General features: G+C 43.4%; 1 protein-coding gene across 1 annotated transcript in view; it reads left to right on the top strand.

Annotated features, from left to right (window-relative positions):
- CDHR3 (cadherin related family member 3) overlaps positions 1–4,113 on the top strand; it is a 99,971-nt gene extending 95,858 nt beyond the window's left edge. Inside the window, exon 19 of the mRNA XM_077264767.1 lies at positions 1,267–4,113. Coding sequence (XP_077120882.1) covers positions 1,267–1,625 — 359 coding nt within the window. The 3' untranslated portion in view covers positions 1,626–4,113. The remainder of the gene's footprint in view (positions 1–1,266) is intronic.
- The last annotated feature ends 11,469 nt before the right edge of the window (positions 4,114–15,582 follow it).

Below are 15,582 nucleotides of genomic sequence, written 5' to 3' on the forward strand. Positions count from 1 at the left end.
GGCACATCCAGAGTTCCCTTTGCAGGTGGAAATCAGTAGCCTACCTACTAGCGCCTGGGTGTTGTAGTACTTCCCTGCTGAGCACCACGGGATAGTCCTCACAACTGTCGTGTATGTTTCTGTTCTTTCTCTCCGTCCCCCAGATGGTTTGGATACGACGCACCCGTATGATGGGGTAGGCCTGGAGTTATTTTATAGGGACCCTAGAGACGCCCCTCTCCCACAATTGCCTCCGTTGTCTTCATTAGGTGAAAAAGGTGAGACAGCCAACCTAAAGTTAACTGTCCTGCCGTTGGTTCAAAGTAATGCGTAGAGTCTGTTACTTTCTCGGCGTTCCGGCCACCGGCTACGCGCCTCAGTAGGATGTTGCCGATCTCGGGGCACGACTCCTACTGATTCAATCGCCTTTGTGATGTGATCTCGTTTCTCACTTCTCCACAATATACTTCGCTTCGTGTCCTTTCTTAAGATGCCGCCGCAATGAGGTGCAGACACGGCTCCGTAACAATCTGTCCTTTTGCTAGGCCACTGTCAGGATCCCACCCCAGACAGGGACCCTCCTGTGAGGAATGGCCTAATACATAGAACCCTTTGCTCCCCTGGTGGCCGGAGTGTGAAGTGTAATGTGTGACTGTGATACCTGGTCAGGTGAACTCTTTTAGTGCAATCAGACGTAACATCGCTCCCCTTAGTGGCAGAGCGACATTACTGCAACGACCAGGACTCTGGGGCGCTGCATACTTGTCACAGATCATGGATGTAGGTTTGTGCAAATCCTTCTGTCTCTTGATATCATCCCAGACTTGAGAGCCAAACAGACTCTACTTTTTCAAGCATTCTTACTTTGATGCAGTTTTCCACACCTGCCTAAGAACTTTTGCATAGCACTCTAGTTTTAAAAATGTTAATGTCATCATTTAAAGGAATAGAAAGTGTATCTAAAGAGGTAATGGTAATGACACAAAAGATTATTCTGTAGGAGGCAGGTGGAAAGATATAAACATGAGTAGGTGACCCTGGGATTAGGGATTTCTCCTGCTTCCAGCCATCACTAGGGACTGGGACTAGGAGGACGCCAAAAAAAGGAGATGTGTTACTAGATTTGCATAAAGAATAACTACAGCTAATCTATACATTTTTGTGTTTTTACTCTTTATTGTATTTTTAAAATGATAAGTAATTTAATGCATGGAAACAAAAGCTGTTATTATCATACCTCACATCTATTATAACATTGTCACTCATGTCTGTGGTTCGTGCTTGTAGTTACAGGAAGTGTCTATGAGTACAATTCAAAGTCTGGGGCCAGACGATGGAAAGACACAAACCAGCCAATAGTCCCGATGCCAGTCCCACAGCAGTTGCCAGTAAATCCTGTGGAGCAAACATCCTTACCTGTTCTAACAAGTGGTACTCCAAATAAAAAGGTGAAAACACCCAGTGGTGGAACTAAAGCAGAAGACGTGACGAATACAGCAGTGCCGGGAACACCAAGTAGGCTGCAAACTCCTACACAAACTGCAACCAATATAGAGCCTGACAACAAAAGTCCTTCTAGCAGATCTCCATTGTCACCAAGACGTTCCCCTAAAGTATCTCCTAAGATACCGAAAACTCCATCTTAACAAAATATAAACTGTTAGAACTTCATGTATTGGCTGAGCACTGAATGGAATATGTCATATGTCATTGACCACTTGAGTGCTAAATCTTATGCATGCTTAAATTTTACAAAACTATATGTGAAAGCATTCAGTTCTGTCCAGCATTTTGTTGTATTAGGCTACGTCCACAAAATTAGTTTTTGGTGAGTTTTTGATCTTGCAGATTTTCTCCTGCATTTCTGCACCTATTAGAGAAATTAAGTTACTTGCAGTCTTTTCATTAGCTTTTGAGTGTGTTTTTATTATATGCATTTATATAGCATTTTTGATGCTGCGATTTTTCATGCTTTTTGAAATGTTATGTTTTAAATAAATCTGCTTTGTTTTTGATACTTACTGATATGTATTATTATAAAACTTTAATGATACCGTCATATGTGTATGCCATGAGTTTTTCATGCATAGAAATGCACTGAACACACACGTGTTTTTTACATGCGGATTTTCTGCATCTAAGACAAGTCTATTGGAAAATTCTGCACAGAAATCTCAGCGTACCTACAAGAGAAATTAACATGTTGTGGATTTCAAATTTGTACCGCAGGTCAGTTTACGCTGAGTAAAAAAAAAATAGCACAGTGGCATGAGATTTCTATACATCCTATCCACTTTGCTGGAACTGTAAGGCCCCTTCACACTGTGTTCTTCTCCATGTTCAATGGTGACGTCAGGGCTTATGTCCATACCCCTACAAAATGGGATTCAGGTGTACATGTGTTATGCACCGACAAGGCGATTGACTATGATGGTAGAGACAAAGTCACCATTTGCTCTGTCGAGCATCATTTTTGGGTATATATGCCTACTAGAAGCGGACACTCAGACGTAGTAGACTGCATCTGGGTGTCTGCCACCAATAAGCATAAAAGATAGAAAATGATGCATGACATAGCACACGGTGACTCTTTCGGCACCATTATAATCAATGACCCCAATGGTAGATATGCCCAAATCTCGTTTTGTTGAGGATTTGGACATAAGCCCCAACAGGACCACTGAATGTGGGCAACAACGCAGTCTAAAAGGGACCTGGGACCTGAGACGCTGCGTTACTTAGCATCAAAAATGCACAAATAACTTATTGTGGGAACTTAACCATCTTGTATTTTTTTAACCTGTATTTGCTTTTGTTTACAGACATATATGCAACTTGTAGATAATGTGAATTATAGTTTATTATGTAAATAATCAAATTTGGATTTGGGTAGAAATATAATTCTAATAAATTAATGGAAGATAAACTAATCTGTCCAATATGACGTACTACTCCTTGTAGAGTAGCCTTGGTGTGTGCTTGTGTGAGTGTGTGGGGGAGGTCAAATATAATCTGAGATATTTATGATCTTTGTGACCCAAATCCTGGTACTGGCGATTGTGAAATGTACAAAGACTATTAGAACTGAATATAGACATCAGGAGGACATTGCTGCACATTATTTACCTAGCCGCTGTCTATTTCGGTTTGCTGGTTTCTTAGTTACAGATTTTCTACATAGACATAGTGGCTTTACTAATTGTACTGCTCTGCTCAGGCAAAGGAGCCAAACAGTGAAATTAAAGAGTGTCACATGACGGCCATCACAGCGCCCCCCAGAGCCCATGTGCCTATTAAGCAGTGTTGCACGCCGCACTATTTTACAGCACTGAAGTAAATGACATGTTTGTTAAAGACTTGCTCAAACATAAGGGGACGTTTCCATTACACTTTTATTTTTCACTCATGAAAAAAAGGAAATACAGTACATATCTAGGATCTGTGTCTAGATTAGGATATCCATTCTTCTAGCTAGGATTTGGATAAAATAGTACCACACTTATCATACACCATGTCTGGTATTGGTGATAAAAAAGTAATTTTCTCTAATCTTGCATAAAACTCTTTAAAAGAACGTCTTTCTTTCATTAGGCCAGCTGTCCTCACAAACTGAACAGCACTTCTGTCCATAAAATGGCTTCTCATGGAGAAATGTGTGACCACACCAGTCCATTAGCCTCATCCAATAGAAAAGCATTTATTTGGAGGATGCTGATTGGCTGTTTTGTCCCGTGCGCAGATTGTGTGCGGAAGCTACACTAAGAAGCGAACGTGGCCAAGCCCTTTAATTCCTAGCAACAACCGGACCCTGGAATTATTGGGACAATGAAATGGGACTTTCCAGCATGACCTTGCAATTATTTTGTTTGTGTATTCAATAGCACTAGTACAGAATGGACAAGTTGGAGACATATAATTAGATAGTACAAAATAATAATAATAATAAAAATAATAATGTTTATAAATTATTTTTCATTTAAAAAAATCAAACATGCTTGCGTTATTGATCATTCTGTGTATTTCCATTTGCAAATAACAATGCTAAATGTTTGAGATTGTAGCAATATTATGTGAATTGGGATATATAGTGGCATCTGCCTGATTCCATAGGATGCCCTTATGCTCTGGCTATACTAGATGGGGAGCACTTGTTAATGAGTGACAGCTTTGAGATTGCTCATTTGATATGTGTTTGGAGACCAATATTATTTCATTGTAAATCCCTCCTTTGTCATTGGAATAAAGCTGATGCTTTTTGTGCAGTTTGTTCTATTGTTTGTGTATATACTTTAAAGTCATGTCTCTATAATAATTGTATAAATATTGAACACATTAGTAATTCGCCAGTAATTGGAGAGTCTGCTGACATTTTATTCATCCTATTATTATCTTAAGTATCTAGTTTGTCTTGCCATCTTGTAAGCCTAAGCTTGGTGTTTGCTATTTGGAAATATTCAGTGGACAGCACAATAATAAGTGGAGTGATGGCATTTTCCAGAAGAAAAGAAGCAACAAGTAATAACGGAGTCAAATTACCAAACAGAACCTTTTCAGCCAGTTGCTAGCACAGAACTGCACCTCTCAGGACAGGCATATCCAGTTCTGCCTCTTCTAGGCTTTAAAGACATGCGAGTCTATTTGAAGTACTTGAGACTTAACACTAATGCTTTTGTTCCCGTGCCATGTACCTAAATGAATGCAGCTTTCTACTACAGACAGGCCCAGACACTGAGAGCAAACACTGAGGGACTTTCTTTTGTCACCAGTAAATTCATGCTCTACTTTTAAGTTTTATATGTGAACCTTACTGGTGCTGACTATTTGTGGTACCACTGGAAACTGCTCATTTGGTTTCAGCATTTTTGCATTTCATTTTATATGGAACATATTCAATTAGAAAGCAGAAGACAAAATTAAAAAAGGAGATAATATCCAAAATTGGTATTTTTAAATAGGGCTATCTAATAGTTGAAAAACTAATCTAAAAATTGCAGCAGATGTGATAAATTAACTAATAGTGATGAGTGTACGTGCTCTGATAAGATGTTATCCTAGCACACTCATGCGCTAGCTGAGCATCTTCGGCGTGCTCGAAAAATATGTTCGAGTCCCCGTACCTGCATGTCCTGTAGCTGTTGACAGCCGCAACAAATGCAGGGATTGCCTAATGAACAGACAATCCCTGCAAGCGTTGCGGCCAGGCTCGGACTGGCCCACAGGGTCACAGGGGAATCCCCCAGTGGGCCCCTATGTAGATTTGGCCCCCCAACCCCACTATATGGGCAGTACTTGGTATAATTCACTTGATTCACTCTGTACAGAAAAAAGCAGCATCTCTTCATTCAATAACCACACTACCCAGTTTATTATTATATAGAGATAGAGGTAACTTTGTGAACAAAGGTAGTATAATATTTGCATGCAGGTGAAAAGTGGGCCCCCCCAAAGTCAATGTTACTGGTGGGCCCTTGTCACCCCAGTCCGACACTGGTTGCGGCTGTCGTGAGACATGCAACTGCGGGGGCTCGAACATATTTTTCGAGCACGCGGAAGATATTCAGTTAGCACACGAGCAAGCTAGGATAACATCTTGTCTGAGCATGTTCGCTCGTCACTACTAAAAAAACTACACTCCCCTCTTCTTTCTCTCAATGATCTCAAGACTTAAAGGAATGTACTCAAGTCTAAAAGTTATGTCACGCACAGTGTAGGAAAGACTAAGTGCAACGCGAAGGGATGAGGGGAAGGGAGCCCAACACTAGGGAAAGGGGAGAGTGGAGACCCCTAGGCAGATCTAAAGTCACCGTGTCTGCCCTAAACGTCCATATATAGATTCTTCACCTATCGCCAAGCAGAAACCTAATACCTGCCTGACCCTGACGATAAGCCCTGCTTAGGGAATGACAGGTGGAACACTAGTCAATCCCCACTACTACTAAAGACAGCTAGGATAGATGAACAAGGGGAACACTTATCTTGAGTAGACTCAGAGATGTAACACAGACGTCTTCCAGCAACACCAAAGAGGAAGATAGCCGACAGCTATAGCTCCAAGCCTCAACAGGGGGAAATGGAAATATCACCGGCAACTCCCAGCAGCAGGCTGGAAGTCTATAAACACCCCTGTCCAGGTAGAGAAAGGTTGCCACTGGGTCAAATAGTCAGAAGGGTTAGGCTAGGTTCACATTGCGTTAGTGGGTGATCGCTAACGGACAGCGTTGCACGGCGAAAATGTCGCAATTAACGCCGTGTAACGGGTCTGTTAGCGCACCCATTGACAGCAATGTAAATTTCGCCTGCAGCGCATCACTAGCGCGTGCCTTTTTCGGCTCGCGCTAGTGATGTGCCGTTCTTCTGTGACGCGCCTCGGACGCTGCTTGCAGCGTCCGCGGCGCGCCCGAGGTCCGTTCCCCGCTCTCGCAGATCGGGGATCTGCGAGAGCGGGGACGTTAACGCGACCCCTGAACGCGGCCCCTAAATAAACATTGCGTTAGCGCAATCCGCTAGCGCTAGCGCTAAACGGATTGCCCTAACGCAATGTGAACCTAGCCTTAAAGAGGTGTCTGCAAGGCCAAACACAGAGACCTTCTGCAGTCGGATGCAGTGAGACTGTCTGCAGCCTCTGACAAACCAGTGACAAGTTATCTACAAGATACATGAAGCAGGGAATATATCACAGCGTTATTAAATAATACACTCAAACACTTTGTAGCGGTTTGGAATCTTTGGGATGTATATTGGGTTCAGAGAGATTGTTAATGAATGTAGTCATGAAGGATAGTTCTCAAAGCTTGCGTAGAGTTGGGTATACAGTGGGTGAAATAAGCGCTGAGCACGTTGCCAATTAAATATACTTCTAAAGCTGCTATTGACATGAAATTCTCACCACATGTTGGTAACAACCTATCCAATCCACACAGGCAAAGAAATCAAACCATAGATAACCATGAATTTAGGTATGTGTAATTATGAGAAATTAGTCACAGATTCATTATTTACAGTAGTTTTCAATATAATACCAGTGTGTTCAAAAACATGAGTTAATCACAAAATCTTTAGACCTGTCATGATCCGTTCTAGGGTTTAGTCCTGTCTGCTCTTTTTCCGGATCATGTCAAGGGTTACGTTTGCTCTGCCTCATTCTGGGCTTAGGTTTGCTACTTAGCATCCTACTGGTGGTGTCACCTATAGTTCTGCCTTGGGCGCCTGAACCTGACTCTGGTAACTTTTGATTTGTCCTGCTGTGATCCCTGACTTGTCCCGTGTCTGTTGATTCCCTCTGTCTGCCCTTTTCCCAGTGTTTCTCTGTTTGTCTGTTTGATTCTCTGGTTCCTGACTTGGCTCGTATTCGGACTCGCTTCTGCTTTCTGACTTTGTCTTATCCGCTTCTGACCGCTGGCTTGTTTCTGACCACGTTTACTGCTTATCCCTTTTTGGTACATCTGCCTCTGATTGTATTTTGACTTGGCTTGTCTGACCACTTTCTCGCCACTTGGTGGTGCCTGTGCTGCTGCTCTGTGGTGCTTCTCTGTGTACGCAGTCTCACTTCCCTCTCAAGCTCCCTCTGGTGGAGGTTGTGTTATACTGCACTGCAGCAGCATGACAATACCAGTGTTTATTCCCACGCATTGGGAACATTGAACACTGTTTTCTAATTCAAAACATGAAGGGAAATTTATATAATTTTTAACTACTTTAAAGAAAATAACAAAAAATTAACATTGAGCTGTTCTAAAAAATAGCAGTGTTTTCATTTGTCTTTACAAACTCACTATATGTCCTATTTTTTGTGGATTTAGCCTTTCTGTGAATCACTAACCTAATATTTAGTTGTATAGCCCCATTTTTTTTAGAACTGCTTCACATCTATGTCAACCAACTTCTATCACCTGTTATTCCAGACTAGGATGCTGAGACCACATCTCACACCTTTTGGCATTTGTTGGCTTTGTCTCAGTAACTGCATTTTTAATGTCACCCCATAAGTGGTCTATTGGATTAAGGTCCAGGGATTGGGTTGGTCACTCCATAACCTCAATTTTTTTGGACTGGAACCAAGATTTTGCTTGTTTACTGGTGTGTTAAGCATTGTTGTGCTATTGAAACACCCATTTCAAGGGCATATCCTCTTCAGCGTAAGGTAACATGACCTCTTCAAGTATATAAATATGTGCAAACTGGTCCATGTTCTCATGTATGCCATAAAAAGGTCCGGCGCCATAGTAAGAGAAACATGCCCATATGATGCTTGCACCACCATGCTTCGCTGTCTTCAGAGTGTACTGTGGCTTGCAAGCAGAGTTTGGGGGGTCGTCTGACAAACTGTCTCCGGCCCTTGGACCCCAAAAAGAACAATATTACTTTCATAAATCCACAAAATGTTTCTCCATTTCTCTTTAGGCCAGTTGATGTGTTCTTTTGAAAATTGTATCCACTTCAGTACATCCTTTTTTTAACAGTTGCAATTTGCAGGAACTTCTTACTAAGAGATTAGTTTCACACAGGTGTCTTCCAACTGTCACAGAACTCACAGGTAATTTGAGACTGTCTTTGATCATCCTGGAGCTGATCATTGGCTGAGCCTTTGCCATTCTGGCTATTTTCCATCCATTCGAATGGTAGTCTTCTGTTTTCTTCCACGTCTTTCTGGTTTGGCTTTCCATTTTAATTAATTGGAGATCATTTTAGCTGAACAGCCTATCATTGTCTGCACTTTTTTATAAGTTTTACCCTCTCTAATCAACTTTTCAATCAAAGTACGCTGTTCTTCTGAACAATGTCTCGAACAACCCATATTTCTCAGGCTTTCAAGGAGAAATGCATGTACAACATGTCCTGGCTTCACCCGTAAATAAGGGCCACCTGATTCACAACTATTTCTACACAGAATGATTGACCTCACTAATTGAACTCCACACTGCTATTATTTTGAACACACCCCCATTCAATTAATTATTCTAATACACATGCTCAAAAATATGCAGATCATGAATGCTGAGTCTGATGGTTTTATTAGAATCTACTGCACCAACTGGTAAATTGTTTGACATGTGGTAGTATAATTTATACCCAGGGATGCCACTAGGAATTTCGGGGCCCCATACTGGCAACATTTTCGGGGCCCCTTTGAGACTCTGCCCAGGCTCCACCCCAGCTCTGCCTCCACCCCTCGAACCTTCCACAGTCCCATTGCTCTTTCTTGGGAAAACTCCAGTGCTGCACCACATCCTCACCAATCACGCATTAACAGTTCCCATCACCAGATCACATACAGAGCCAGCAGGTTTTGTGGCTTCTTTTGGACAGGCTCTACTCTACTGTAACTTATTAAACATTTGTTAAAATATCCAATACAATTTAGGTATATTTTAATTTATTTTTCAATTTTTAAAATGACCATTAATTTCACATACAAGGGACAAATACCACCAAATCATGCCCAGAACACATTTTACCACCACATAGTGACAGATTACTACAATACTGTTCATCAGCAAAAAAAATACAATACTAATATCACCATAAGTGCCATTATACACAGGAGATCTGTACTTAGTATACAGTGTCCATGTACAGGTAATACAGTGATCAACAGCGCAATTATACACAGGAGCTCTGTATATAGTGTCAGCGTACAGATAATACAGTGATCACCAGTGACGTTATACACAAGATCTCTGTATATAGTGTCAGTGTACAGATAATACAGTGATCACCAGTAACATTAAACACGGGAGTTCTGTATATAGTATATAGCGTACAGGTAATACAGTGATCACCGGTGACATTATACACAGAAGCTCTGTATATAGTGTCAGTGTACAGGGAACACAGTATACAGTACACCAGTGACATTATACACACGAGCGCTCTATATAGTGTACAGGTAATACAGCGATCACCACTGACATTGTACACAGCACCTCTGTATATAGCATCAGTGTACAGGTAATACAGTGATCGTCAGTGACATTGTACACTGAAGCTCTGTATACAGTGTCAGTGTACAAGTAATACAGTGATCACCAGTGACATTATACACAGGAGCTCTGTATATAGTGTCAGTGTACAGGTAATACAGTGATCACCAGTGACATTGTACACTGAAGCTCTGTATACAGTGTCAGTGTACAAGTAATACAGTGATCACCAGTGACATTATACACAGGAGCTCTGTATATAGTGTCAGTGTACAGGTAATACAGTGATCACCAGTGACATTGTACACTGAAGCTCTGTATACAGTGTCAGTGTACAGGTATTACAGCGATCACTAGTGACATTATACACAGGAGCTCTGTATACAGTGTCAGTATACAGGTAATACAGTGATCACTGTTGACATTGTACACAGGAGCTCTGTATATAATATGCAGTGTATACTGTGCATGTACATGTAATACACTGACTCACCAGTGATGTCTCGAGGTGAAGTCCTCCACCTTTGCTTTTCATCTTCATCCAGCACAGACCGCCATCACTTCTTCCAGGCAGGACTCGTCTCTGCATGAAATATAAGTTATCTAGAGCACCTCTAGAGCTATCTGAGCGGCTTCCGCCGTACTCCACGTGCGCTGACATCCACAGGATCTCCCATTGCATCCAGGCCAGTTGAATAATCCAGTTGGAACCAACACTGACCCTATATACGCTTTACCTACTATACCAGTAAAATTGTTCTGATGAAGGTCCAGATGTGGACCGAAAACATTCAAACTTATATCTTTGTGGATGCACATTAAAGGATCTTCTTCTTTACACCAAAATTCTTCTTGAGTGCCAAGTTTTTTTTCTTATTCCAAAAATAAAATACATCACTGCAGTAATGATATCCATTAATTAGCCTCTACAGTAATAATATTCCCCATCCTGGCCCCCTTGTGTCTCATTCCTGGCTCCAGCCACCTTTTCTCCCATCCTGCTCCCATATGAGCTCCATCCTGTCCCCACATGAGCTCCCATCCTGTCCCCATATGAGCTCCCATCCTGTCCCCATATGAGCTCCCATCCTGCCCCCATATGAGCTCCCATCCAGCCTGCATATGTGCTCCTATCCTGCCCCATTTGAGCTCCCAGCCTGCCCCCACATGAGCTGCCATCCTGCCCAATATGAGCTCACATTCTGCCCCATTTGAGCTCCCATTCTACCCCATATGAGCTCCTATCCTGCCCCATATGAGCTCCCATCCTGCCCCCATGTGAGCTCCCATTCTGCCCCATATGAGCTACCATTCTGCCCCATATGAGCTGCCATCCTGCCCCATATGAGACCCCATCGTGTCCCCATATAAGCTGCCATCCTGCCCCATATGAGCTCCCATCCTGTCCCCATATGAGCTCCCATTCTGCCCCATATGAGCTGCCATCCTGCCCCCATTTGAGCTCCCATTCTGCCCCATATGAGCTCTTATCCTGCCCCCATATGAGCTCCCATTCTGCCCCATATGAGCTACCATTCTGCCCCATATGAGCTCCCATGCTGCCCCATATGAGCTCCCATCCTGACCCCATATAAGCTGCCATCCTGCCCCATATGAGCTCCCATCCTGCCCCCATAGGAGCTCCCATCCTGCCCCATATGAGCTGCCATCCTGCCCCATATGAGCTCCCATCCTGTCCTCATATGAGCTCCCATTTTGCCCCATATGAGCTGCCATCCTGCCCCCATATGAGCTCCCATTCTTACCCATATGAGCTCCCATCCTGCCCCATATGAGCTCTCATCCTGCCCCCATATCCGCTTCTATCCTACCCCCATATGAGCTCCTATCCTGCCCCATATGAGCTCCCATTCTGCCCCATATGAGCTGCCATCCTGCCCCATATGAGCTCCCATCCTGCCCCCATATGAGCTCCCATCCTGCCCCATATGAGCTGCCATCCTGCCCCATATGAGCTCCCATCCTGTCCTCATATGAGCTCCCATTCTGCCCCATATGAGCTGCCATCCTGCCCCCATATGAGCTCCCATTCTTACCCATATGAGCTCCCATCCTGCCCCATATGAGCTCTCATCCTGCCCCCATATCCGCTTCTATCCTACCCCCATATGAGCTCCTATCCTGCCCCATATGAGCTCCCATTCTGCCCCATATGAGCTGCCATCCTGCCCCATATGAGCTCCCATCCTGCCCCCATATGAGCTCCCATCCTGCCCCATATGAGCTGCCATCCTGCCCCATATGAGCTCCCATCCTGTCCCCATATGAGCTCCCATTCTGCCCCCATATGAGCTCCCATTCTTACCCATATGAGCTCCCATCCTGCCCCATATGAGCTCCCATCCTGCCCCCATATCTGCTTCTATCATACCCCCATATGAGCTCTTATCCTGCCCCATATGAGCTCCCATTCTGCCCCATATGAGCTGCCATCCTGTCCCCATATGAGCTCCCATCCTGCCCCCATATGAGCTCCCATCCTGCCCTCCAAAAATAAAATACATCACTGCAGTAATAATATCCATTAATTAGCCTCTACAGTAATAATATTCCCCATCTTGGCCCCCTTGTGTCTCATTCCTGGCTCCAGCCATCTTTTCTCCCATCCTGCTCCCATATGAGCTCCCATCCTGTCCTCACATGAGCTCCCATGCTGCCCCATATGAGCTCCCATCCTGCCTCCATATGTGTTCCTATCCTTCCCCATTTGAGCTCCCATCCTGCCTCCACATGAGCTGCCATCCTGCCCCATATGAGCTCCCATCCTGCTCCCATTTGAGCTACCATTCTGCCCCATATGAGCTACCATTCTGCCCCATATGAGCTGCCATCCTGCCCCATATGAGCTCACATTCTGCCCCATTTGAGCTCCCATACCCCATATGTGGGTGTAAACCATTGTTTGGGCGCATGGCAGAGCTTGGAAGGGAAGGAGCGCCATTTGACTTTTCAATGCAAAATTGACTGGAATTGAGATGGGACGCCATGTTGCGTTTGGAGACCCCCTGATGTGCCTAAACATTGAAACCCCCCACAAGTGACACCATTTTGGAAAGTAGACCCCCTAAGGAACTTATCTAGATGTGTTTTGAGAGCTTTGAACCCCCAAGTGTTTCACTACAGATTATAACGCAGAGCCGTGAAAATATATATATTTTTTTTTCTCAAAAATGATTTTTTAGCCCCCAGCTTTGTATTTTTACAAGGGTAACAGAATAAATTGGACCCCAAAATTTGTTTTCCAATTTGTCCTGAGTACGCTGATACCCCATATGTGGGGGGGAACCACTGTTTGGGCGCATGACAGAGCTCGGAAGGGAAGGAGCGCCATTTGGAATGCAGACTTAAATGGATTGGTCAGCAGCCGTCACGTTGCATTTGCAGAGCCCCTGATGTACCCAAACAGTACAAACCCCCCACAAGTGACCCCATATTGGAAACTAGACCTCCCAAGGAACTTATCTAGATGTGTTTTGAGAACTTTGAACCCCCAAGTGTTTCACTAAAGTTTATAGCGCAAAGCCGTGAAAATAAAAATTCTTTTTTTTTTCACAAAAATGATTTTTTAGCCCCCAGTTTTGTATTTTCACAAGGGTAACAGGATAAATTTGACCCCAAAAGTTGTTGTCCAATTTGTCCTGAGTACGCTGATACCCCATATGTGGGGGGGAACCACTGTTTGGGTGCATGACAGAGCTCGGAAGGGAAGGAGCGCCATTTGGAATGCAGCCTTAAATGGATTGGTCTGCAGGCGTCACGTTGCATTTGCAGAGCCCCTGATGTACCCAAACAGTACAAACCCCCCACAAGTGACCCCATATTGGAAACTAGACCTCCCAAGGAACTTATCTAGATGTGTTGTGAGAACTTTGAACCCCCAAGTGTTTCACTACAGTTTATAACGCAGAGCCGTGAAAATAAAACATCTTTTTTTTCCCACAAAAATGATTTTTAGCCCCCCAAATTTTTATTTTCCTAAGGATAACAAGAGAACTTGGACCCCAGAAGTTGTTTTTCAATTTGTCCCGAGTACGCTGATAACACATATGTTGGGGTAAACCCCTTTTTGGGCGCACGGGAGAGCTCGGAAGGGAAGGAGCACTGTTTTACTTTTTCAACGCAGAATTGGCTGGAATTGAGATTGGACGCCATGTCGCGCTTGGAGAGCCCCTGATGTGCCTGGACAGTGGAAACTCCCCAATTCTACCTGAAACCCTAACCCAAACACACCCCAAACCCTAATCCCAACGGTAACCCTAACCACACCCCTAGCCCTGACACACCCATAATTCTAATCCCAACCCTAATCCAAACCGTAAATGTAATCCAAACCCTAACCCTAACTTTAGCCCCAACCCTAACTTTAGCCCCAACCCTAACCCTAACTTTACCTCCAACCCTAGCCCTAACCCTAGCCCTAACCCTAACCCTACCCCTAACCCTAAACGTGACTGAAATACGTGGCACTGAAATACGTGGCACTGAAATACGTGGCACTGAAATACGTGATACGTGGCACTTAAATACGTGGCACTGAAACACGTGGCACTGAAATACGTGATACGTGGCACTGAAATACGTGGCACTGAAATACGTGGCACTGAAATACGTGGCACTGAAATACGTGGCACTGAAATACGTGCAACTGAAATACGTGGTACTTAAATATGTGGCACTAAAATATGTGGCACTGAAATACGTGATACGTGGCACTGAAATACGTGATACGTGGCACTTAAATACGTGGCACTGAAACACGTGGCACTGAAATACGTGATACGTGGCACTGAAATACGTGGCACTGAAATACGTGGCACTGAAATACGTGGCACTGAAATACGTGGCACTTAAATACGTGGCACTATGACTGTCAGAAAATGTTCATTAAACGGTTAGGGGTGAGGTTAGGGGTAGAGTTAGGGTTAGGGTTTGGATCCCTTTATCACCTTGATGGTGGTGGGTGGCTTTTCACTGTGTTTTCTGTTTTTTTTCTATAAAAACGCATGCGTTTTTAACGCAAACAAACGCATGTGCTTAAAAACGCAAGAAAATACTGCAGGTTGTATTTCTGAAAATGAACGCATGCAGAAAAAAACCGCATGCGTTTGAAAACGCGACCAAACGCGTACAAAAAAACGCATGCGTTTTCAATGTTAAATATAGGGAAAAAATGCATGCGTCTTTTTGTGCAAAAAACGCTGCAGACAAAAACGCAAGTGTGAAACCAGCGACGCTTTTTATAGCAAAAAAGTTTTTGCGTCTCCACATTTTGAGACCTATAATTTTTCCACATTTTGCTCCACAGAGTCATGTGAGGTCTTGTTTTTTGCGGGACGAGTTGACGTTTTTATTGGTAACATTTTCGGACACGTGACCATTTTTGATCACTTTTTATTCCGATTTTTGTGAGGCAGAATGACCAAAAACCTGCTATTCATGAATTTCTTTTGGGAGAGGCGTTTATACCGTTCCGCGTTTGGTTAAAATTGATAAAGCAGTTTTATTCGACGGGTCAGTACGATTTCAGCGATATCTCATTTATATCATTTTTTTATGTTTTGGCGCTTTTATACGATAAAAACTATTTTATAGAAAAAATAATTATTTTGGTATCGCTTTATTCTCAGGACTATAACTTTTTTATTTTTTTGCTGATGATGCT

The sequence above is a fragment of the Ranitomeya variabilis genome, chromosome 5 (assembly GCF_051348905.1).
Source record: "Ranitomeya variabilis isolate aRanVar5 chromosome 5, aRanVar5.hap1, whole genome shotgun sequence".
Taxonomy (NCBI): Eukaryota; Metazoa; Chordata; class Amphibia; order Anura; family Dendrobatidae; genus Ranitomeya; species Ranitomeya variabilis.